The sequence below is a fragment of the Harmonia axyridis genome, chromosome 2 (genome assembly GCF_914767665.1).
Source record: "Harmonia axyridis chromosome 2, icHarAxyr1.1, whole genome shotgun sequence".
Taxonomy (NCBI): Eukaryota; Metazoa; Arthropoda; class Insecta; order Coleoptera; family Coccinellidae; genus Harmonia; species Harmonia axyridis.
In genome coordinates this window covers 38,605,039-38,629,882 of record NC_059502.1, presented here as the reverse complement: position 1 = coordinate 38,629,882, position 24,844 = coordinate 38,605,039, and the positions used below count along the sequence as shown (strand labels likewise).

The 24,844-nt window shown below is 34.3% G+C and overlaps 3 protein-coding genes across 4 annotated transcripts in view; 1 reads left to right on the top strand and 2 right to left on the bottom strand.

Annotated features, from left to right (window-relative positions):
- Positions 1 to 1,735: 1,735 nt before the first annotated feature.
- Positions 1,736 to 3,070, bottom strand: LOC123673299 (piggyBac transposable element-derived protein 4-like). The gene has a single exon (XM_045607784.1). The coding sequence runs from the start codon at positions 3,068 to 3,070 to the stop codon at positions 1,736 to 1,738; it is 1,335 nt and encodes a 444-aa protein (XP_045463740.1).
- A 6,794-nt stretch (positions 3,071 to 9,864) lies between these two features.
- LOC123672367 overlaps positions 9,865 to 24,844 on the bottom strand; it is a 161,375-nt gene continuing 146,395 nt past the window's right edge. The window contains exons 6-7 of one of the 2 annotated variants that reach the window (XM_045606458.1): positions 17,856 to 17,878; positions 9,865 to 10,622 (exon numbers count right to left, since the gene is read on the bottom strand). In XM_045606458.1, coding sequence (XP_045462414.1) covers positions 10,114 to 10,622; positions 17,856 to 17,878 — 532 coding nt within the window. In that variant the 3' untranslated portion in view covers positions 9,865 to 10,113. Of the gene's footprint in view, positions 10,626 to 17,855; positions 17,879 to 24,844 lie in introns of both variants that reach the window. The other variant, XM_045606457.1, reaches the window with a different exon arrangement.
- LOC123672365 lies at positions 18,339 to 20,851 on the top strand. The gene is made up of 2 exons (XM_045606456.1): positions 18,339 to 18,712; positions 18,769 to 20,851. Exon 2 carries the CDS (start codon positions 19,000 to 19,002, stop codon positions 20,410 to 20,412), a length of 1,413 nt encoding a protein of 470 aa, XP_045462412.1. The 5' UTR covers positions 18,339 to 18,712; positions 18,769 to 18,999; the 3' UTR covers positions 20,413 to 20,851.

Sequence of the window (24,844 nt, the reverse complement as noted above, 5' to 3'; positions counted from 1 at the left end):
TTTTCCCGTGAGTCACCAACTTGACGCTGTGACTCATACATGGAATTTTCAAATTTTTTTATTTGGGTATTTTGTGCCAATTTTTGCCGTATAAAAAAATTTTGTGCTCATTCGGTTTTCGAGATATTTCGAGTTTTTCCCGTGAGTCACCAACTTGACGCTGTGACTCATACATGGAAATTTTCAAATTTTTTTATTTGCCCATTTTGTGCCAATTTTTGCCGTATAAAAAAATTTTGTGCCCATTCAGTTTTCGAGATATTTTGAGTTTTCCCTGTCAGTCACTTAAATGTCGGACGGAAATTTTCTTATCTAGATAAATTGTGCTCATTTCGTGGCGTATGGTATGGATTTTGTTTCCCTACAGTTTTCGAAATATTTGTACTTATTCCAGTGCGATGGATAAATCTAGCACACTTCATCGACGAGCATTGTATTATAAAATTATGCTTCGGATAAATCTGCATTTGCTTAACCTCATATGCAAATGCGTATAAACTTGTGTCTCAAATGATATATTTTTGCCTTGCAAATTTACTAATTTTCGGTTTTATTTGCATATTTTCAGAATAAAATTTGTTTTCAAACCAATAGAAACAAGCCGAATAGAACCGTACGTTGAGAATATATTTGACAAATCCCAACCAACTTTTATGAGCTATTGACTACTAAACCCCTGAGGAAGGGAGTGTTTGGAGAAAATATTTATTCCGATTGCTAATATTACTAACATCTGGTAAGTATTACAAAGGAACACATAATCGATGTTAATTTGGTCAACTTCAAAAACAAAATAATCGAACAATGGCAGAGCAGATGGAACGAAACTGAAAGTGAATTAAGGGAATTCAAACGATGTTCAACATCTTTAAGACAAAATAAAGACAGAAAAATGAGTCTGACATGACATGTGCTTTCGATCCATTGATTGCAACAAATTTTTATGATAGCAAGTTTCTCGCTGAAATCAACCAAGATGAATTGAACAATATACAGGGTGTACACTTTTGAAACGGCCTTACTTAAAGGGGAGATTATACAAGTGATTGGCAACAAAAAATGTCATAAAACACATGGTCGAAATGTTGGTGGTTGTTCTTCAATTTAACATTTTTTGATTTCACGGAATTTATCACTTTTTTCCATAAAACCAATTATATCTTATTCATTTCTGCGTCCTCATCGAATTTGATCATATATTCCAAAAGTGCATTAAATTTGCCTTGATATGAGCAGTCATGAGTGGCAAAAGATTTTCACCGACGAGTATGGTGAAGTGGTGAATCCAAATATTCTGAAGAGAGCAAAATAGTCGTATCTTTCCAATCGTTTTATGAAAGAAAAACTATAAATGAGAATATGTTTCAAATAATTTTGAGAGATAATACTGAATGAAAAATCGTAGTTTCCAGATTAATAATCAGACCATTGAAGCATGGTTGAACTGCCACAGCGGGTGTTTACGACCGCTCACGTTTTTTCCTGAGATGCCTGGCGGTCGTATACGCCCGCTATGGTGCATCATTCTTTTCATGATCTCCGTTCGCCAGCGGTCTCTTTTAGGATCGATATAATTATATATTTCGACCGCTGTGGCATATGAGCTCATAATACTACCACGAATTTTTGAATATCTCATTCAATAAAAAAAAGGGCTTGTAATTGAAAACATAATTTTTATTGTTGGAGAAAATTCAACAAAAATAAAATAAAATAGTATTGAAAGAAACATTTCTTATTTCGTGTGAACATCATGGAAACACTCGATACAGTAATGTGGTTGATTTTCACAGGATTCACAGTAGGTGATTACTTTTTTCACTCGATTTTTTGTGATTTCACCTCGCAGTTTTTTAGAGTAACAGCCTTTACAATATTTCCTCATTTTATCATATGGACCTTGCTTTTTCAGTAAGGTATGTAATTTCTCTAGATCTTTGGCAGGTTTGTCAGGTTTGTCTCCCTCCTCTGGAAATAATAGGGACCTTATGAGGTTCTCCCTGAACTCTGTAATTTTCATTTTTTTGTCAGACAATTGGTTGAATACTATATGAGAATTCACAAGAGCTGTTCCCAGAAGGAACTCAATCCCAAGTTTTCTGTACCACTTCAGAGATTTTCTCAGTGGTGAGTGATAAGTTGCCATTTGATCAGATTGGTCAATTGAAGATTTTGCTTCATTGTATTCCACAATGGCTCGTGGTTTTGTCCTTGTACCATTACGACCCTGAATATCGACGGTTTCAGTTGTATGTTTTGTGGATAGGACAAGAACGTCTCTTTTATCTTTCCACTTCAAAACACATATACCTTTTTCATTTTCCAAACCAAAAACCTCACCTTTTTTCAGTTTTTTTTGAATCACTTCTTTCGGGTTGCTGCGACGATTAGCCCTCAATATACCAATATAGTGAGTTTTGCGGTCTAGCAGTACATTAGCCAGCTCAAGGCTAGTATAGTAGTTATCAGCCACTATAGTTCTGCCTGTGTCGAGTAGATTTTCGGACAAATTCAGCACGACATTGGTTGGTACAGATGCATTACCTTCTTTTTCCTTGCCAGCATAAATTCGAATATTCCATGTGTATCCATTCTCACAGCATAGTTTGAACAATTTTACGCCATATTTATGCGTTTTATTTGGTATATACTGCTTCATTAGGAGACGACCTTGGAAGGGAACAACTGATTCATCGATACAGAATATTCTACCAGGAGTGTACACACTTTGAAAATTTTTCACCAATCTGTCTAGTAGAGGTTTTATTTTATGTAATCTATCCCCCACTGTACAAGTTTCATTATCAGAGAAATGCCACATCCTGAGAAGTAATTGGAATCTGTTTCTCGACATTATCTTCGAAATACAGGCCATTTTGTAGAGACAATCTGTGCTCCAATATTTCTCCAAGGATGGCATCCGAACCATACCCATATATGCTAAAATTCCAATAAATTTTAGCATTTCATTTTGATCAGTTGGAAACCATTTGTGCAGCCTAGAATAAATGATAACGTTTTCTTTATCACATAATACTTGAGTCGCGTATAAATTAGTCTGATGAACCATTTCATTGACGATTTCTCCATCAACGAAACAACGAAAACATTTATTATATATGGAGATAATTCGTTGATGAGAACTGCAGCATAACCAGCATTCAAACCATTTTCAGAAGAATATTCAAAAATTTTGTGTGCTCCTACTGGCGCCTTCCATAAATGTTCAATTGGGTGAACAATTTCTGCTTCGTTTTCCGATTGCATATCTTCTAATCTGTTCCTGGAATCTTTTCCAGGCACAAAGTTTTCGGGTTCTTGAGTCCTCTCTTCGAGAAGTTCTGCATTTTCTTCAAAATCAACAGCTTGAAGTGATTTTGAACAACACGGCTGGAATTCAGAAGGCTCTTTTCTTACTTCTGATTTTTTTTTCTTGAATACCTTCTTCTTGGATCGGAAGATACGGTCCAGTGAGATGGCCACCCAAGAGCCCCGATCTGACCCTTTAGGTTTTTATGTGTGGAACACTTTAAAGAGAAAGTGTACAAATTCGCGTTCAGACTCAAGAAGATTTATTGAAAGAATTCACTCTTTGTGTGAACGAATGAATCAAAAACGTAGTGAACTTCGAAGAGTGGACGGTTCAACAAAAAAAAGATGTGGAAAATGTATTGAACAAAAGAGAGGACATTTTGAACAATTATTTTAATGTTTTCATTTGTTTCGTTCATATTTTTTTGTATTTCATAATCAAATTTGGTTATCTTTTAAAATACTTGTTTATATTGTATGAAATATCAAGTTTGGTAGAAATTAATAATTTCCATGAGAATTATCTCACTATGCAATCGAAAGAAGCTCTGAAATAGGGCAAAGGAAAGTTTGAGTATTTTTGTCTTTTTCATTGTCATCGCGTTAGCCATGATATTACAGCAGAAGGAAAGTAGCTAGCACAAAACTTTGATATGCCGTTCGAAAGCCTACTAAATGAAGAAGTTTTTACTGCAAAGAAAACATATTCTCATCAATAATTTTTCATGCATTAAACGATTGGAGAGATACGACTTATTTCGCTCACTTCAAAATATTTATATTCACTACCTCACCACACTCGTCAGTGAAACTCTTTTGCCACTCATGACTTTTCATATTAAGGCAAATTTAATGCTCTTTCGAAATAAATGATCAAATTCGATTAGGATGCTGAAATGAATAAGATATAATTGGTTTTATGGAAAAAAATGATAAATTCCGTGAAATCAAGAAATGTTGAATTGAAGAATTACCGCCAACATTTCGACCATGTGTTTTATGACATTTTCTGTTACAAATCACTTGTAAAATCTGCCCTTGTTCAATTCATCTTGGTTGACACAAACATTTGTTGCAAGGCCTTGAATCAGTTAATCGAAAGAACATGTGTTTATCAGACTTATTTTACCGTCTTTATTTTGTCTTAAAGAATATTGAACATCGTTTGAATTCTCTTAATTTACTTTCAGTTTCGTTCCATCTGCTCTGCCATTGTTCGACTATTTTGTTTTTGAAGTTGACCAAGTTAACATCGATTATGTGTTCTCTTGTAATACTTACCAGATGTTAGTAATATTAGCAATCGGGATAAATATTTTCTCCAAACACTCCCTTCCTTAGGGGTTCAGTAGTCAATATGTATGAAATAGCTCATAAAAGTTGGCTGGGATTTGTCAAATATATTCTCGACGTACGGTTCTATTCGGCTTGTTTCTATTGGTTTGAAAACAAATTTTATCTTGAAAATATGCAAATAAAACCGAAAATTAGTAAATATGCACTGCAAGTCAAAAATATTTCATTTGAGACACAAATTTATACGCATTTGCATATGAGGTTAAGCAAATGCAGATTTATCCGAAGCATAATTTTATAATACAATGCTCGTCGATGGAGTGTGCTACATTTATCCATCGCACTGGAATAAGTACAAATATTTCGAAAACTGTAGGGGAACAAAATCCATACCATACGCTACAAAATGAGCACAATTTATCTAAATGAGAAAATTTCCGCCTGACAAGTAAGTGACTGACAGGGAAAACTCAAAATATCTTGAAAACTGAATGGGCACAAATTTTTTTTATACGACAAAAATTGGCACAAAATGGGCACAAAATACCCAAATAAAAAAATTTGAAAATTTCCATGTATGAGTCACAGCGTCAAGTTGGTGACTCACGGGAAAAACTCGAAATATCTCGAAAACCGAATGGGCACAACATTTTTTTTTTACGGCAAAAATTGGCACAAAATGGGCACAAAATACCCAAAACAATTTGATACCATTATTCTGGGAGTGGATCACCAACTTGACGCACCTACATCAGAAGCATATCACAAAATTTCGTCGAGTTCTGCACATTTCTAGAATATATATCGCATAATTATGAGATCATCGTATTGTCTGAAACATTCCAGATCGAAAATATTGATTTATTTCTTATAAACGGATTTCATTGCATTCACAATGGTGGAGAGTATAATAGGAATGATGGGGTCATAACGTATGTTAGGGAGAATATTTGTTTCAGAGATGAAATTATAAATATTGGTGAAACTAAGGCTATCGAAATTTTACTCTTGAAACAAGATAAAAGCTATTACAAGGTTACAGCAATTTACAGATCACCACAACAATGCCCTAGGCTTTTTAATCAATGTTTGTTCAATTATTTGGCAGATTCTCCATGCTCAGATCACATAATAGTGGGCGACATGAATATCAACATCTTATCTAACGAAGACCATTTGGAAGATTACAAGAACACTATGAACACGTTTGGATTTATGTCATTTATTGATAAAATTACTAGCCAAAGTTGTATTGATCACATTTATGTTAAAGGATTGAATCAGAATAAAACTCCACATAATATCAATGGCTTCATTTTTAATTATTTGATTACTGACCACCTTCCAATAATGCTATCTTATGATATAATAGAGGAATTTAAGGAAATGAAAATAAAAAGTAAAGAAAAAAACTTATATTAATTATTGAAAATGAAACCTGGCAAAAAATGTATGATCAAAAAGACGCAAATTCAATTACTGAAGAATTCATGAACACCTTGACAAATTATATTAAAAAGCACACAAGAAGTGTGAATCGAAAAAATGAAAATATCAAAAGAAAATCTTGGTTATCTCCATCTTTATTGAAATTGATTAACAAGAAAAATAATATATACATGGAACTCAAAAGAAATCCAGAAAATCCCCAAAAGAAAAAACAATATTCCGAACTGAAAAATCAAATACAAAAACTTACCCAACATGAAAAAAAAACAAGAATTAGAAAAGTTCATGGCAAAAAACCAATCAGGAACAAAGGCCATCTGGGATTATGTGAAAAATGTATGTAGAGAGGATGCACCTGTAACAAGAACAGATCACATCAGAACGGAACATGGTTCGATCGACAATCAATCGAGTATTGCTGAAGCATTTAACGAATACTTTAGCACATTAGGACAACAATATGCAGATAATATACCAGATATTGAAGGTTATAGAGAGATTGAGACTTGGCAGAATACAACCTTTTTTCTGAAGCCTACAGACTCACAAGAAATAGAAAATACTATTGAAAAACTCAAAATAGGAAAGTCACCCGGAATTGATGGTTTGCGAGCAGAAACGTTGAAACTCATAAAAGTAGAAATTTCCAAACCCCTGACTTGTATAATCAATTATTGCTTCCAGAATGGTACTTTTCCGGTTATTCTAAAAGTGGGCTTAATCAAACCACTCTACAAAACTGGTGACAAAACTGAAATGTACAGGGTGGGCAAATAAGCGAGGTAAGCGGCTATATCTCAGGATCCACAAATCGTAGAGACTTGCGGTAAAAATTTTAAACACTAAAGTGTACAAGAAAACACACTGGAAATTGTTTTGAAGTTCATACCTCTACCGCTAGGGGGCGTAAAAGCTATCATCGAGTAGAAGAATGAATTTTACTCGAAAATGTTTCATATGAAGTTGAACAAAAAATATCATCACTGTAATCCTTGAAAAATTCTCTATCTTTCTGAATTGTCACTTTTGATTTTACGACATCAAATAAGGGTAGGCGAAACGGAGAAATCTGACTGATTGAAGTGCTTGTATCTTCAGTTTGGCTCAACATTTTTGAGCAAATCAGATCTCTTCTGAAAGATAATATCTTGTTGATTGAGGACAAAAATACTCATGATGAATTTGTTTTTGCTGCTTTTGATAGGGAGCGCTAAGTCAAAAGTTCATTGTTTTGTTCATTTACTCCGAAATTTCAAATGTGATTTGGGATTTTCTTAAGAGAAACAGGAGTTCCATCAAATTTGCATGAAAAAACCTGAAGATGGCAAAGCGATAGTTTTAGGCGTTCTGGAGTTATGGCCGAAATATATCAAAAAATTTCTGAAAATCTGAAAAAAATAAGAAATTATATATATTACAGAAGAAAGGATAAACAATGGTTAATAGAAGAAGGAAGAGATTGTATAAGCAGAATAATCAATCAGGAATATAACAATATAACAAGTACAAGAAATCTGAAAGAGGAGGTGAACAGCCAAATTACGAAAGCCACGTTGATATCGGGATACTTGCGCGACATAATATGGAGGAACAAATATATGAGCCTATCTAGCAAGGTCAGAATATACAAGACTTGTGTTAGGCCAATCATGACGTATGGTATTGAAACAAGAGCCGAAAATGCCGAAACCAAGAGACAACTAAGAACAACTGAGATGAGAGTGTTGAGACATATAGCAGGCTATTCATTACTCGACCATAAGAGAAATGAAGAGATCAGAGATATCTGCGGGATACAAGATGTAGTGAGATGGGCAAGGATAAGGCGCAGAAATTGGAGAGACCATGTGGATAGGATGCCTGATAACCGACTGCCCAAAATAGCAAAAACGAAAAGGCCTAACACCGCAAGACTTCCAGGGAGACCACCAAAGCGCTGGTATGAAAGTTGCACCTCTGCATCCCAGGAATGAGGAATATTGTAGAAAACACAGGACTTTGTCCTAACGTATGAAGAAGAAGAAGGAATATTAAAAAATAAATAAAAAAAAATTGAAATTAATACTTACAATTTAGAGACATTTTATGAACCCGAATATGGACACCTACCTACCGATTGGACCTTCACCCCCGAAATTATGTTCACCCTAGAATGGATCTTAGAAACCCACCCGATTGGACTTCTTTTTACCCGGAAGAGACTTGTACTAGAACGTGAAACAATATGGTCTGAATGGAAATAATTCACTACTAATTTAAATATTATAAATAATGTATATTTCTTCGAATATTTTAGAACCACTTTTTATTTATAATTACGCACAGGTAAATATTTCGTGAAATAAATACCTCTCTAATTTTTTCATGTTTATAGTAAATAAACATATTATATATTCGAAATCAGGGGAAAAAAAGCTAGTCAAATATAGAAAAATATACAGGGTGCTCTATTTGAAAAAATGAAGTTGCAATCAATATGTTCCCCACTCTGTATATATTTCGTTTTGTCAAATCATTTTAAAAAACACTAGTCGATTCCGTGAAACTTTTGTAGGAAACATTTTTTTGTACCTCTTTTAATAACAAACTTGAAGGGGGGGGGGGGGTCAAATTATGGTGAAAAACCCGGTACATAGGAAATACTAAAAATAAATTAGAAGTAAGAGTGAAGCAACATAGGTATGATTGTAATGTAACGAACATTAACAAAAAAGAAAGGACTGCACTGAATTCCCATAATTTCTCAACTGATTTTCGACTTTAACAATGTTGAAGTATTGCACAATGAAGCAAATTGTCGGAAGTTACCAACAGCTGAAGTGTTGTTAATTAATAAATTCAAGAATGATGTTGTCAATTTCCGTTCAGACACACAAGACCTTTGCATTGTATATGCCAATTTGTTTAGATACCTTTGATCATTGTACTGTTCGTATCGTAGATTTTTTAATTTTGTGTAGATATATTTCTTGGAATTGCAGTAGGAAACTTTATAAACCTTCATTGTGTTCACGTGTGTCAGTGTAGATATCGTCGACTTGTGTGTCGATTCGAGTTGTCGTGTGGTCTCTAGTCTCCATTTCATAATTTGTTAATTAGGTTAGCTTTCACGTCGTGAACGATTTTGAATAATAGATTGATGAACTTAAACCTGCGTATGTATATGATTTTTTTCATTTTATGAACTGTTGATGGCCTAATTGAGGTGTGTAGGATGTTAAATTTAGTTAATCTTTAGAATTTACCCACTTTTTTGCACATCAACAACTTATTTTTTGTTTTATTGCATTGTGCTTGTCCTATTGTTGATTTTTTCGCCCCTGTCTCTAATTTGAGGTTCATTCTGGATTATAATTGCGATTTTTGTTTTTACAGGCCCTGATGACGTTAATTCATTAAAATAAACAAGGAGTTGCCTGAAAATTAGATATTTTAATCTGTCCTCATCCGACAATCCTCTCATTCAAATTTAAAGACTTTATTGAAATGACGGCTGTTTCATGATTATGTGAAAATTCTTTCAGCAATAGCAGTGAAGAATGAGATGAAGTATTGAATTTTGAAGAATAAACAGAAGCAATAATTCTTGAACTTGGTCTCGCTGAACAAAAGCATCGTAGTTATCAGGTATCAATTGAAGACCACTGATAACAGCAAGAGCTTCACTCTTGAGGGTGGTTTTCAGGTATTGAAATTTTTGCGTTTTGTCTATAGTCGAATTATTAGGAACCAATGAATTATATAAGGAAATAAATTCTACCCAATTATCTATTCTATCATCGAATGAAGGAAGTGAAATAGTCTAAGTACCATAATGAGCTTCTTTATATCATCAAAATTGAATGACATAACGGTATCATTATGACATGCCATCAGATGAACTTATTTGATTAAATGCAAGACTAAACATTCAATATATTATGGAATCGACTCAATTCCATTCGGAGCAATAATATATAGACATAACTTATTTTAATTATCCAATAAAAATCATAAATTTCACTTGAATAAATACGCTATTGATCTGAACAAGTGACATTATTTATGTAAAAACAATCAAACATAATCAGATGGAACGATAACGTTTTCACTTATGGATGTCAACCTTGAAGGAACTGATTGTTTCTCCCAGTTCACATTCATAGTAGCTAAATTCACTACTTCATACGCTTGCTCTGCTATAGGAGTCACAGATAAATCAGAATAATATGCACTACTTGGGGCACTAGATATTTGAATATCTGGGTTTGTGTAAGCTTGATTGTGATAGGATTCTGTACTTCTGTTATCACTTTTCGTATCAAGCTCTGCATAAAGTACTTCTTCATTATTATAAGGCTCTTCCATATGGGTATAATGGTTCTCCACAGGAGAACACGTCATACTTTCTTGCTGAGTTGGACTAGATTGTTTTTTAGTAAGCCAATTCCAAACACTCCTTTTTGATGTACTAGACAGAGATGATGATACTATCGATGATGGTATTTGCTGTTTATCAGTTTCATCTACTATCGAAGACCTCATTGATATGTTTTTTGCGAGATCTCCTGAAGTGGATCTATTTGCTTCTGAAAATGAGAGTAAAATATAGTTATTTCTAAAATTGTATGGAACATTTTCAGGAGTCACATTAGTGAGAAATTATACAGAACATCTGAAGATGTATAATTTTTGTGATGTTTTATTGAAGGAATTTATTTTGGTTTGTGATGTGGAAGAATGAATTTCCTTCGTTAGTTTGAATCTGAAATTTGAGGAAAATCAAGTATTCCGAACAACGATTCATTATTGGTATTTGAGTTTATAGGATTATGAATAAATTACTAATAATAACTTCCAGAAATGCAATCCTTGAGAAAAGATGGATCTCAAAAATTTGAGATATCACTAATTCATTAGAATATTCATCATTATTTCACTCAGTAGCGTATCTTACTCACAAAGGAACAAGGGGAGATAGCGCGTATCGGCATACTTGTACATCTACATTGCTATATAGAATTGTTTTGGTCTATCTATTGCCTTATTCAAAATCATCGGCGTCCCCAAGAGGGGTCAGGGGGGCGTCGCTCCTCCCGTATTATTTTTTTTTTCAATTTTATTAATTTGGGAACTACACTTTCGATCCAGATTAAAATTTGTGATTGGATGCAGAATGGCAATTTTGAGCCTCGTGCAATTAGAATAATAGAAAATTGAAGACATAACAGATGAAGAACGAAGTTGATTATAGTATTGAAATATGAAATACCATAAAAAAATTCTAGAAGAATATTGAAAAAAACACCTAATATTTCTGTAAGTGCAGATCAGATCAAATTGAATTTTTTTTTTGTATACCTAAAATACAGAATGATCATTTCAAGTTCCAAGTAAAATTTCGTGCGAATAGTAGGTATAACAAAAATCATCATAAATTCAAGCAGAGTATCGAAAATAAAAATTTAATATTTCAGTGGCATATACAGGCTGATTTATTAGCTCACCGATAAACTTTGCCATGTTATGAAAGGTCATGTAATTCAAACATTATGGGGACATATGCCCGAATTCAATAATTTGAGGAAATAAATGGCTTCGAAAGTTACATTCATGTCTATTTCTATTACTATGATTCATTAATTACAAAAAAGTATGCTTAGAAACAAGCGTTCTAGCCAAATATGAGTCTTGCTAAAGGAGTTCTCGGTTCTTTTATCGTCAGACCGTTCTGCAAATACAAAACTATAGACGAGAGTTGCAAAAATCATGTGAAAACCCAATCCATTTCGTCGAATAAGTAGGTCTGTACACGAAATCTATCGCAAAAGCAATTGATCAGTTCGTGTCCAAAGAACTCGATCCAGAAAAGTGCGTTGGCCTTGGATTCGATGGCTGTTCGACGATGTCTGGGAAGGAAGGCGGAGTACAAGCAAACCTCCATCAAAAATACACCAAAGTTTTTTTTTTTCATTGTGCGTCCCATCAACTGAACCTGGTGATTTACGATTTCAATGCTCTATCTGATATCCCGAACACAATGGAAACCACCAAAAACTATAATATACATTATTATATGAGACACATATAACTAATTTGAATATTAACGGAGAAACAATTACTTCTGAAGATATGATATCAAATCATATGAACAACTACTTTACTAATATTGCAAGTGAATTGCATAAAAAATTAGACCATGCCATCAAAAATAAAAAAAAAGTCTCATACAGAAATGCTTCTATTTACTTAAAAACATGTACGGAGGAAGAGCTAAAAGAAATAATTTTCTCCATTAACAAGAAACGTAGTCGAGGTGATGACAACATTACAATGGAGGACTTTCAAAATATCTATGAAACAATAAAGACCAAACTGCTAGAGTTGATAAATAGGATGCTTAAGGAGGGAAAGTTTCCTGACTGTGCAAAGACTGCAAAAGTCTTTCCTATCCACAAAAAAGGGAGAAGAGATGAACCAGGAATTTATCGTCCCATAACAGTTGTAAATACCTTATCTAAGATACTGGAGAAAGTAATAAAAAATAGATTTGAAGGTTTTTTTCCAATCCATGAAAATCAATATGGGTTTCAGAAAGGTAGTACAACTTTAGGAGCAGCTTGTGACCTGTTGGAAGCTGTAATGTAAAATATGGAAAGTGGAAGACATGTAGTAGCCCTGTTTGCTGATTTACAGAAGGCATTCGACACTGTTGACCATAAAAAACTATTAGAGAAACTTTATAACATGGGTGCACGTAGACCGGCATTTGACCTCACAAAAAGCTATATCCAGGGGAGAAAACACTATACTTATGTAAATGGGAATAAAAGCTCAGAAAGAATTGTAAGGTTTGGTGTCCCACAGGGGTCAGTCCTTGGACCATTACTGTATGTTTTATATGTGGAGAATATATCAGACTTACACTTGCGGACGCAGTTTGCAGATGACACAGTCTTATTGTTCTCTAGCACATCCAAAAAAGAACATGAAAACTTAATTAACAATACATTAAAGAAATTTCACTAATGGTTGTGCACAAACAAACTAGTCCTGAACGAAGAAAAAACTGTATACGTGAGATTTAAGGCCAAAAACAAGAAATCCAATGAAATTGAAGTAAAGTTGAACAATAAGAATATACAAAAAGTTAATACCGATAGGTAGCTGGGTCTGGTGATTGACGAGGAATTAAACTGTAACTCACACACTGAGCAGTTAATTAGGATACTTTCAGGTTTGATTAGCGCAGCAAAGGATGCCAGTCCTTATATGTCACAAAACTGCAAACTCATATTTTACAATGCATGTGTACAGGGTGAGTAAATAAGCGAGGTAAGCGACTATATCTCAGGATACACTCATCGTAGAGACTTGCAGTAAAAAATTTTACCACTAAAGTGTACAAGAGAACACACTGGAAATTATTTTGAAGTTCATACCTCTACCGCTAGGGGGCGTAATAGCTACCGTCGAGTAGAAAAATGAATTTTACTCGAAAATGTTTCATATGAAGTTGAAGAAAAAATATCATCTTTGTAATTCTTGGAAAATTCTCTATCATTTTGAATTGTCACTTTCGATTTTACGACATCAAATGAGGGTAGGTGAAAGGGAGAAATCTGACTGATTGAAACGCCTCTAACTTCAGTTTGACTCAACATTTTTGAGCAAATTAGATCTCGTCTGAAAGATAATATCTTGTTGATTGAGGACAAATATAGTCATGATAAATTTGTTTTTGCTGCTTTCGATAGGGGGCGCTAAGTCAGAAGTTCATTGTTTTGTTCATTTTACTCCGAAATTTCAAATGTAATCATAGGATTTTCTTAACAGAAACAGAAATTCCATCAAATTTGCATGAAAAAACCTGAAGGTCGTAAAGCGATAATTTCAGGCGTTCTGAAGTTATGGCCGAAAGAAGATATTCTTCAACTGATGCACTACGAAAAACCAAATTGTGTCTTTAAGTTCTGACAGAAACAGAAATCCCATCAAATTTGTATGAAAAAACCAAAAGGTCGCAAAGCGATAGCTTTAGGCGTATGGTACAAGACATGCCTATAATCTCTACAATGACTTCATATTCAAAACAACGAGAGGGTCAAGACTTCCAACACACGCGGCAATAAACTCATATAATGGGTTTCCCATCCACTTAAAAAAAGAAGAAACATTTATTAAGTTTAAAAAAGAGTTGAAAAAATATTTTATGAGATTTGAAATAGATTAAGAAATTAATTGTTACTGTGTGATAACAAACTTTGTTTGATTAACAGTTTTATATTCTAATAAATAAATAAATAAATAATGGAGGCTCTAGAAACTTTATCCCGATATGGTATGAGGGACTGCCCCACACTGTTGAAAGACAAATTCAGAGGAGCAACCAACCAGCCAATAGCCCATCTGAGTACTGGAGAAGGTCTATAATAATTCGTTACTTAACACGGGACTTTTTACTGATACGGGAAAAGCTTTGCCATTTTTGATTGCTTTACCGTGCACTACTTGCACTGTGGAGAGATCATTCAGCACCCTGCGAAGAATTAAGACTTAACTAAGGAGTTCAATGATTGAGAGTCGACTTAACGGTTTGGTGATGATGAGCATTCATCTTGAAGCTCTTAGAAGAATTCAACAACAAGGCAATTAGTTTTCTAATTTGGTTTTATTCAGTAAAATGACTTTGATATATATTCAAAATTTGAGTTTTATTAAATTATCAGCTGGTTAAACGTGTGATATCATGATATCAATAGAGAGAGAGAGAGGGATAATGATTTTGTTTTGTTGCCCCCCCCACACCAATGGCTGGCGACTCCCTTGTTCAAAATGGGGGCACAGTAAACTGAATGTTGTGTTCACGAACTGTTGTGGAAAAAATTTCCTTGAGATTTATTCACTTTATTTTTTATGAGAAGTTTTATTTCATCACTATATCGAAATTATCAAAGGTTGACTTGTTCTAATGAAAAATGAAGCGATCGTTCATTTATGAGTCAATTGAACCTTTGGAAAACACATAACTGTATATAGGTTATAGGTATACAGGTTTGGAAAATTCACTCGGAACCATGAGATTTAGCGTACAAATCTCCAAGTCGCTCTGGCTCCAATGGAACAGTGGAAGAATCGAAACATGAGTGCGGTGCCATATCAAATAAAAATCTGGCCATCGCGAACGGCCGCTGGCAAGCGTAGTGGGGGGATCTGTTAGTCGGGTCTGAAGTCTCTCGACCTGCGTGCATGATGGAATCAGTCGCAATCCACGTGATTTTGCGTTAGATCATATCAATTTGAAAAGCAATTATGTTCTGTTTACAAGAAAAAATTCAATTAATAAAATGGTATTTTGGTGGTCAATTAATTCAGGAGACAATGAATTCTTTCATTGTTGCCTTTGAATATAGGACGCAAGATCCGCGATTTCAAAAATAATCAAAAAATTCGAGACATATGGATGTTTACAACAATGTAGTCATTGCAGAATTGATAGACCTACCAAAACCATACATGAAAATCGTCTGAATAGAATAGAGAGGTAGATGTGTGTGCTGCTGTTGAAATCAGTGAACCTTGTTCGAGTAATCGAATTGCCGAACTAGTCGATATTACTGATTGAACTGTTCGGAATATTTTGAAAAGAAATGGTTATCGATCTTATAAGGTTAAAACAACTCAGGAGATTTTTCCAGAAGACCATATCAAACGAATACAATTTTGTGAAACGATGATGGAAAAAGAAAATGAGAATAGTTCATTTTTGAGCAATGTCTTATTTACTGCTGAGTCATCGTTTTCCTCGAATAGAAAACATAACCCATCAGTAGTAAGATATTGGTCTAGAAAGAATAAACGTCTGAGTATTCCCGTGCGTACCCAGTATCCTAAAAAACTTAATAATTGGACTGAAATACTTCGGAATTACATAATTGTGCCATTTATCATCGACGGTAACCTAAACGCTGCAAAATATTTGGAGCTTTTAGAAAATAGAATTATTTCGCTACCAATTGATTTCGATTTTGTCTGGTTTCAACAGGATGGCTGTCCAAGTCACAACGCACGAGCAGTCACACAATATCTCAGGACGACATTTTCTGACCTTGTCATTTCTACAAATGGCACGATCAAATGGCCTCCCAGGTCAACAGATTTATCTCCCAATGATTTTTTTTTTTGGGGATATCTAAAAAATTTGGTTTATGGGCATGAAATTGGCAGAGCGATAAATCTTGTTGAATTAAGGTCCAAAGTAATCGAACTTTGTGCCAAAATAGCAACTATGCCGAATCTGCTCAGAGAGATGAGATTATCTCTTTATAATGAATTTGGCTACTGTTTGGCTCAACATAGTGGATAATTTGAACATTTAATTTAAATTTGTCGATCTCGCAGTTTTTAGAATTTGGTTTTTTTGTTTTTCAATTTTTTTATGTAGAATTTATTTTATTTTCAAACCAGTTATGGCGAAAAATAGCTCGATTTACACTGAGGAAATTATTTGTTGCATTTATTGTGGCAAATAAATTCCTCGCATATACACAACAAAAATAAACAAACAAAACAAACCGATACGACCTGACGTCCTACACACCACGTTTGGAGTGCGAATGTTTACTGATCGCGGTTCGCGGACCTTCAAAACTCCAGAACAACACATTCCCACTACGCCTGCCAGCAGCCGTTCGCGTTATTTGATATGGCATCGCACTCATGTTTCGATTCTTTTACTGTTTCATTGGAGCCAGAGTGACTTGGAGATTTGTACGGTAAATGCCATGGTTCCGAGTGAATTTTCCAAACCTGTATATGTGTCTCTAATTTTCTTTAGTTTTGGTGGTGAGGTAAGCTTCTGATTTTCATTTTATGTATTAACATAAAAAAATTTCAAGCTTACCACATCACCAAAACTAAAGAAAATTAGAGACATTTGGGTATTAACCCATAATATATAAATATTGATATTGGTATATTGGGTTAATTTTTTTTCGATATTCTTCTTGAATTTTCTATGGTTCTGGCTCAACCTGAAATTTTAATTCCTCATTCAAGTATAGACTTTTCGATTCTGATCGAAGTTGCAGTTTTATAATAAAAAGAGAACAAAATTTTGAACGGCCACATTAATGAGACCCCTAATCAAATTTTGCCCTATTAACAATCCTAACTGATATATTCGAGATATCAATCTAATCTAAAACTTTCAATTTTTTAGCTTTTTTCGGAAGTGACTCCTTGAGGATGGAGAGGCTTTTCAACAATCATTCTTGTATTTTCCGAGTCCCAGATGACACAATTCTGCTCATCAATGTGGCTTCTCGACGACCCAAAAGTGGTTTAGTTTCGAGGAATGTGGGTGCAAAATTTTGAAGTGAATTGTAACAATTTTAGTGCTTTTTTGAAGCGTGTGTGATTCCATTTTAGTAATGGTATAGTTTTTACAGTTTTTACCGTTCACTTTTTTACACACATATTATGTAGGTGCTGTAGTTTCCTCCATATTTTTGATTTTGATATAGTATATCCAAAGTCACTTGAAGTAGTCCATAAAAACGCTTGGCCATAGATGTCCCTTTGAAGTGGATACAGCGAACCGCTTAATGCCAGGGTTTATTAGAAAATATTTTTAGGCAATAAATTCACTGGCCCCAAAGGAATTTCGGTAATTTTGGACAACCCTCGTCTGATCATAATATTCTGGATTCCTCCAAGTGACTTTGGATAGACTATACCTATTTATTAATGTCATTTTACGTGAAATGAGTATGTATCCTTTACATCTAATGAATACTTTCATTCAAAAGTTTACTCACCATCAAAATTCATATCCTTCGATCTGAAACAAAATGAGTACTTATTTTAAAATACGATATTAAGGGAGTAGATTTCTAGCGAATTGATCGCGAGAGAGCTATCGTCAATATATGTTGTGGCAATGAACTAAATCTTGAACTAATAAGTATATAAAATATATAAACTTAGAGTATATCTGCATTTGCACCTGGGAGAGAACCGTCAATAATATCGGAGAAAGCCGTCAACATGATATTCATATGCGTAAAGGATAACGAGAGGATTATTCAAAAAACAAAAAAAGAGAATAAGGACATCTCTCAAGGAATAGTGCTGACCACAGACACGTGTTTCGGGCTTTCGACTCTCATAAAAACAGTGAAAAAGTGTTAGGATGAACAACAAATAAAATGAAGTCAACAACAGAAGCCAACCGGCCAGGGACCCTATTTTCGACAAGTGATGTTTCAAAACGTATACGTACTTTTCGAATGTCACACGTTTTGGTATTCTTGACTCGTGAACTTGAAAACGAACACGTTTTTAGTGCGAATGCTTACTGGCAGCGCTTTTTGGCATTTGTTTTCATAGTTTGACAATCTGAATGACATAGAGATATATTCATAAGTCATATTTATTCTTCGATATAATGGAAGACGAAATAGTACAATTATCATTAATTGATCTTTTGGATGATGTTGAACAAATAGATCGGCGAAAATATAGACAGCGCGGAGACTCATTCAATGATTTGAGTGAAAAACAATTTGTTCGAATGTTTCGCCTGTCTTAAAACTTAGTTAAAAACCTTATTAATACCACTTCAAATTACATAAAAGCAGCGAAAAGAAGTCAAGATTTGGATATTTCAAAAAAGGTAAGTACCTATTCATTATGTTTTCGAAAATAATACCAATCATTTGATTCTTATAGTGGTTGGTATCTTTACGATTCTTTGCGAGTGGAAGCTACCAAATGGACATAGGATCCAACTTTAATTTGGTAATTTTTTACTTTAACGCCCCCTCGTGTTTTTCACTTTTTTGGTATTTTTCATTAATTAACATTTGTGTCATTCGATGTTGAGCATCTGTCGCGATCAGATATCAAATACGACGGTCCGCAAACGGTGCTGATAAATAACGAAAATATTAATCTCTGTTTATGATGAATTCTTCGAGTGATGGTGAATACTCTGAAATGGAGATTGAAGACAATGGAGAATGGAGAAAAGTGCGCCACAAAAGAAATAGGAATAGAGATCCAAATTCGCCCACTCAGCTAAATCCCAACAAAAAACAATTTCCGCCTGTACAAGAAATTCCTAACATAATAATGTCACCTCCTATCAATTATCGGAGCCATGTGAGGCCCACAAAAAATTATCAAACAACAGAAGGGAATTCCACTATTCACACACACGTTCAAAATAACTCTCCAGATACACTGCAAGCCACTATTATTGAATCAACAAAACTAATCAACAAAAGAAACTATTCCGCGAAAATGAAAGAAATTACTAATAAACAATATAAGCACTTATTTTATATAAAAACTGCTGAATCCTTATTACGCAAAGATCTTTCCAACATATGGGAAGGAGAGTACCCAAACTCAGAAGATTCTATTCTATCAACAAAACAAGGATTTCTACTTAAAACCAATCAGAATAAAGACTTAATAGTGGTTACCCTCAATAAACTTGTCGCAGAAGAAAAAATTCAAAATTTTAAAGAAACACATCCATCCCAAAATAAAACCAACACAACAACCAGAGAATTTTATGCTTCGTACAGTGTAGTGGTTGGTTCGGTTGAATTTGATATTTCAGAAATAGAAATCAGCGAATATCTCCATCGCATTCAGGTGGAACATAGATATTGTAAACGAATTATAGCTAGAGCAACAAATAAACCAACCTTGATGATTCGAATTATAACACCCTGCTTAAAATCATCTGAGAGACTACTAAATGAAGGGTTATTCTACAAGCACAGATATTACCCAGTATATCCTAGCAATCCACCTGCACCAATCCCACAACCTTGCTCCCGTTGCCAATCTTTTGCACACACTCGAGAAAATTGCACCAGTCCCATCAAATGCACCAAATGTGAAGGCTCTCATCATTACAGCAAGTGTAGCAGTCAACTTCTTCCAAAGTGCGTTTCATGTGGCTCAGAGGATCACGCAGCTTGGTCGCTAAAATGCCCCCGTAGACCAACGAAACCGATAGATGGCATACCCAATAGCCAAATAAAACCCCTCAACAAAAAGTCTATGGAAATCGATAAAGAAATAAAGAAAAACACAAAATTACATTCAGTCATAACGATACATGACATGATAATCGACACATACATACACAAATTGAACAAAAATAAAAATACAAACAGGGAAGAACTAATTGCCAAACTTAGGAAAAGATTTGTTGACCAATACTCAATCGATACAGTGGCCCATTTTTCAGGAAACAGGCTTTATCTTCTAATGTTCGATCTGGAAAGTCCTTCATCAATTTCACCCACACAACCCATCGGAGGAGGTATAAACATGCAAGTTCATGTCGAAACTTAGGATTATGTACGCCAACCTCAACAGCTATACACCAAGAAAACACCTCATAAACAATATCCTTGAGAGGCACGAGATAAACTGCGCCCTTTTTGTTGAAACAAAAACAAAAGAAAATACCAACACGAAATATAGAAACTGGGATATAATACATAGAAATGGGATAGTCGTCAACAAGAATACTCGTGGTGGAAGTCTAATTCAGACACATCCTGGTTTAAGGATGACTAGAGAAAATCCCCCAAAAATGAACAACCCTTTGAACGAAGCAACTCACTTTTCAATCCCCTTTCTTGAAGATAAGCTTCACATTTTTCTGGTGTATTGCCATCCAAATTCTACTATCGAACAAACCATCTTCAACAAAGTTTGCCTCTACAAATATTCCATGATAATTGGAGATCTTAATGTCAACCCCAGAAAAGACAAGCAGATAACTGAATTTTTAAAGAAAGCTCCATTCGAAATGGCTAATACACCTCCAACATTCAGAATGGCCAACAATCCAGATACTACCCCTGATCGTGTGATATATACCAGAAACATGGAGAATAATATACAGTCAATAATAACACACCCTGATCTCGGTACTGAACATGATGCCATCGAAATTTATATTGATTTGAACAAACCAATCCTTCAGGAGTACCCAGCAAGAAAGAACATAAGGAAATGTAACATGGAAAAACTGAATGACGATTTAGTAACTTACGTCAATGGAGTTTTAAAAGAACCTATAACACAGCAAAAAATTTTCCAATTCAGCTCTATTCTGACATCTCTAGTGCATGAAAACAGCCCTGACCTCCGAACCAAATATTATGTACATGAATTACCACCATACATCATCAAACTAATAAAGAAAAAGAGGAAAATGCATAGAGATTATCTAAGAAGCCCCAGTACTGAAGTCAAAAAGGAGATCAATTACTTTAACAAAAATATCCAGACCCTGATACAACAATATAAAGAGCATAAGTGGATGGCAGTTTGCGATGAAATAAATGATAGTAGAGGAAGTGATTATTGGAAACAAATAAAGAAATTGACTCGATATAATGAAACTCGAAATACTGGACCAATCGAAGAAAACAACACTTTATATTCAACAAATGAATATAATATATTTTTTGAATTCATTCTATAAATAGAATGAATTCAAAAAATGAAATATATACAGAGTGGGCAACATATTGATTGAAACTTCATTTTTTCAAATGGAACACCCTGTATATTTTTCTATATTTCACTAGCTCTTTTTCCCCTGAGATCGCGGTCTGTTTCAGATGGTGCATATATCGTTTACATTTGACATTTCTCTCAATTGTCGACTCTTGTGAACCAAGGGCGTAGATCTTTTTTTTTTTTTTGGGGAGGGATAATCGAAAAAAAAATTTTCGACGATAACTTTTAGTCATATCTGTAATGTTAGAAAAAGAAGTTTGATAATGAAGTTTGAACCAAATTACTCGAAATAATTTTTGTTGTTACTAATTCGGTTGTTCTTACATTATACTGGGTGTTCTCAAATAAGAGTGACGAAGGAAAATGAGAAATTACTTGGATAATTTTGAGAAAAAAAAGTTTCATGAATATGAGCCCACAAACGCTTTAATTTCAATATTCAGGTTGTTTCTAGTGTGTCGTACAGTTTATCAAATATTTATTAATCTTCGTTACAGATTAGGTAAATAAATACCAAAACTTAAGATTAATGTATTCATTAGAGCTTACTAGCTGGATCTTTATAATAATTTGGATTTTCCTGAGGATTACTAGAGATTTTTTCTCGAAATCGATAGCAGATCCGACAAAACTATAACAAACCAAAAAGTGTAGTACTGGACCAGAGTTTTTTTTCTACATTTTTCTAAACTAACAGCCATTCACCAAAATATAGTTTTGGAGGAAGGAAGCAGGCATCTTTCCAGAAAATATATCACCCTGTAGATTTGCATTCAAAATTAGCATATCACATGGTGAAAACTTTAAACTGGAATATCTATGGCCAATTCATATTGAATATCTTGTGAAGGGAAGGTTATACGAGAAAAAAACTTAAACTTTAACACATGTATCTCAAAACAAAATGATTGGGGACTCATGTTATAGGACTTTTTTTCTTAAAATGATCCGGAAATCTGTCATTTTCATCTGTATCTCCAATTTAATAACACCGTGTAATAACCCCCAGTATCCTCCTATTTCTACGCTCTTGTCGTGAACTTTGAGTATAGAACAATAATATTTTATATTCTATGGTCTGTCATTATATTCTATTCATTTGAGTAAAAATTCGATATGAACTGAATTTTAATTTATTGCCATTTTAGGTCTTGCGGCTTTTGCGAGTAGACGTTTTTGGACGTGTACGTTCAATGGAACGAACGGTTGTCAAGAATACCATTTTGGAAAACCGCTCGCACGTGTACCACTCATTTTTGAAACGCGTACGTCAAAAAGATCACTTGTCGAGCATACGAGCCGCTCATTTGTGTTATGTTGGTTGTTGGCTTCAGTTGTTGACTGTGTTGTTTTCGTTCAAGTGTTGTTCATACTAATACTTTTGCGATATTTCGATAATTGTTATTAATGTTGATTAATCAACATATTCAAATACTATATTTTTTCGGCAACGCTTTTTCTGTGAGAAAGTAGCATTTCCCGGCCTAGTCCGGAAAGTACGTACTTCCCGGACTAGTCCGGAAAAGAATCATAGAATCCATAGCATCCGAGATAACGGCTGACAGTTCATATGAAATTAGTTGTCAAAAATTTGCAAGTTTTTTTATCGCAATCGCAATAAAATATGGAAAGCAGCAGCGATAGTGTTATATCACATGGTTGCCGAAAAAATATTGTACGCAACACGCCTGAAAATGGTTTTTTTGGACTCACAGACTTCCAGGACGAGCGTAAGCGAGTCTATTCGTCCAAAAAAACCCTATTTTCCGGACGTAAATTACTATTATATTGCGACAGTATATTCTTACTATCTATTTTTTTGCAATGTTAATGTCAGTGAACCTTTCGTAAAGTTGTAATTGAATAACCATTTTAAAAGTGACTAAAATTAGACTGAAGCCTATAGGGTGTCAAATTTTGAGGGGCGGCAGATTTAGCTTATTAATTAAATCAAAATTAAAATATTCAACAAAAATCGAAATATAGTAGTTACTATATAGAGAGCCAAATACTCGATATTTCAAGATCTCTACATGAACGATTGCAAAACGCTTTATAATTAATTTCCGAATTTGAAGTCTAGCAAAAAGGTAATGTGATGCTTTTATAATTCAACTCAATACTGTAATACTAACAGTTAATTAAGAAAGGAAATTTATTGTATTGTTTTCAAACTGTGAGAGTAATGGAAAAATTTATCAACATCTGCCAAATGTATATTTCTGTGTAAGCTTTATTTATATTGTGTAAGTATTTCTATAGTTTCAAGGTAAACACCTTACCATACTTTAAAAGTGTTACATGATTGAGGTATTCTTGGTTTAAAATAATATTTTTTGATGATTCTTTACTGTGAAAATAATCTCACCGGTATCTTCTCAATGATACTAAACATCCAGGAATTCATGCGGAAAAAAGTGTGTGTCCACGTTAAGTGTACCCATGTGTGAAAAAAATTTTTCACCCTGATTGTATGGCACAAGCTAATATCCAGAACGCCTGAAGCTATCGCTTTGCGACCTTCAGGTTTTTTTATGCAAATTTGATGGAACTTCTGTTTCTGTTAAGAGAATCCTATCATTACATTTTAAATTTCGGAATAAAATGAACAAAACAATGAACTTCTGACTTAGCGCCCCCTATCGAGAGCAGCAAAAACAAATTCATCATGAGTATATTTTGTCCTCAATCAACAAGATATTATCTCTCAGACGAGATCTAATTTGCTCAAAAATGTTAAGCTCAACTGAAGGTACAGGCGTTTCAATCAGTCAGTTTTTTCCCTTTTCCCCCACCCTTATTTGATGTCGTAAATTCGAAAGTGACAATTCAAAAAGATAGAGAATTCTCCAAGGTGATGATATTTTTTCTCAACTTAATATGAAACATTTTCGAGGAAAATCATTTTTCTACTTGAGGATAGCTATTACGCCCCCTAGAGGTAGAGGTATGAACTTCAAAACAATTTCCAGTGAGTTTTCTTGTACACTGTAGTGGTACGATGAGTGGATCTTGAGATATAGCCGCTTACCTCGCTTATTTGCCCACCCTGTACAATTTCTCCCAAGTGTACTTCCAGCAAAGGCCCTCACCCTGCATATGATAGGCTTTGTTCCGAATACCTTAGACAGGTAAGGATGAGAAAATTGATGGCATTTCATAATCTTTCTCTATATGAAGCAAATCAAGCCACCAGAAAACAAACTGACCGACTCCCCTCGGAATTCCCTTTTCCTCAATATCGGTTACC

What these genes read in the sequence shown, in the direction of transcription:
- LOC123672365 (XM_045606456.1), top strand. Translation starts at nt 19,000, where the DNA reads ATGATGAATTCTTCGAGTGATGGTGAATACTCTGAAATGGAGATTGAA.
- LOC123673299 (XM_045607784.1), bottom strand. Translation starts at nt 3,070, where the DNA reads ATGGTTCATCAGACTAATTTATACGCGACTCAAGTATTATGTGATAAA.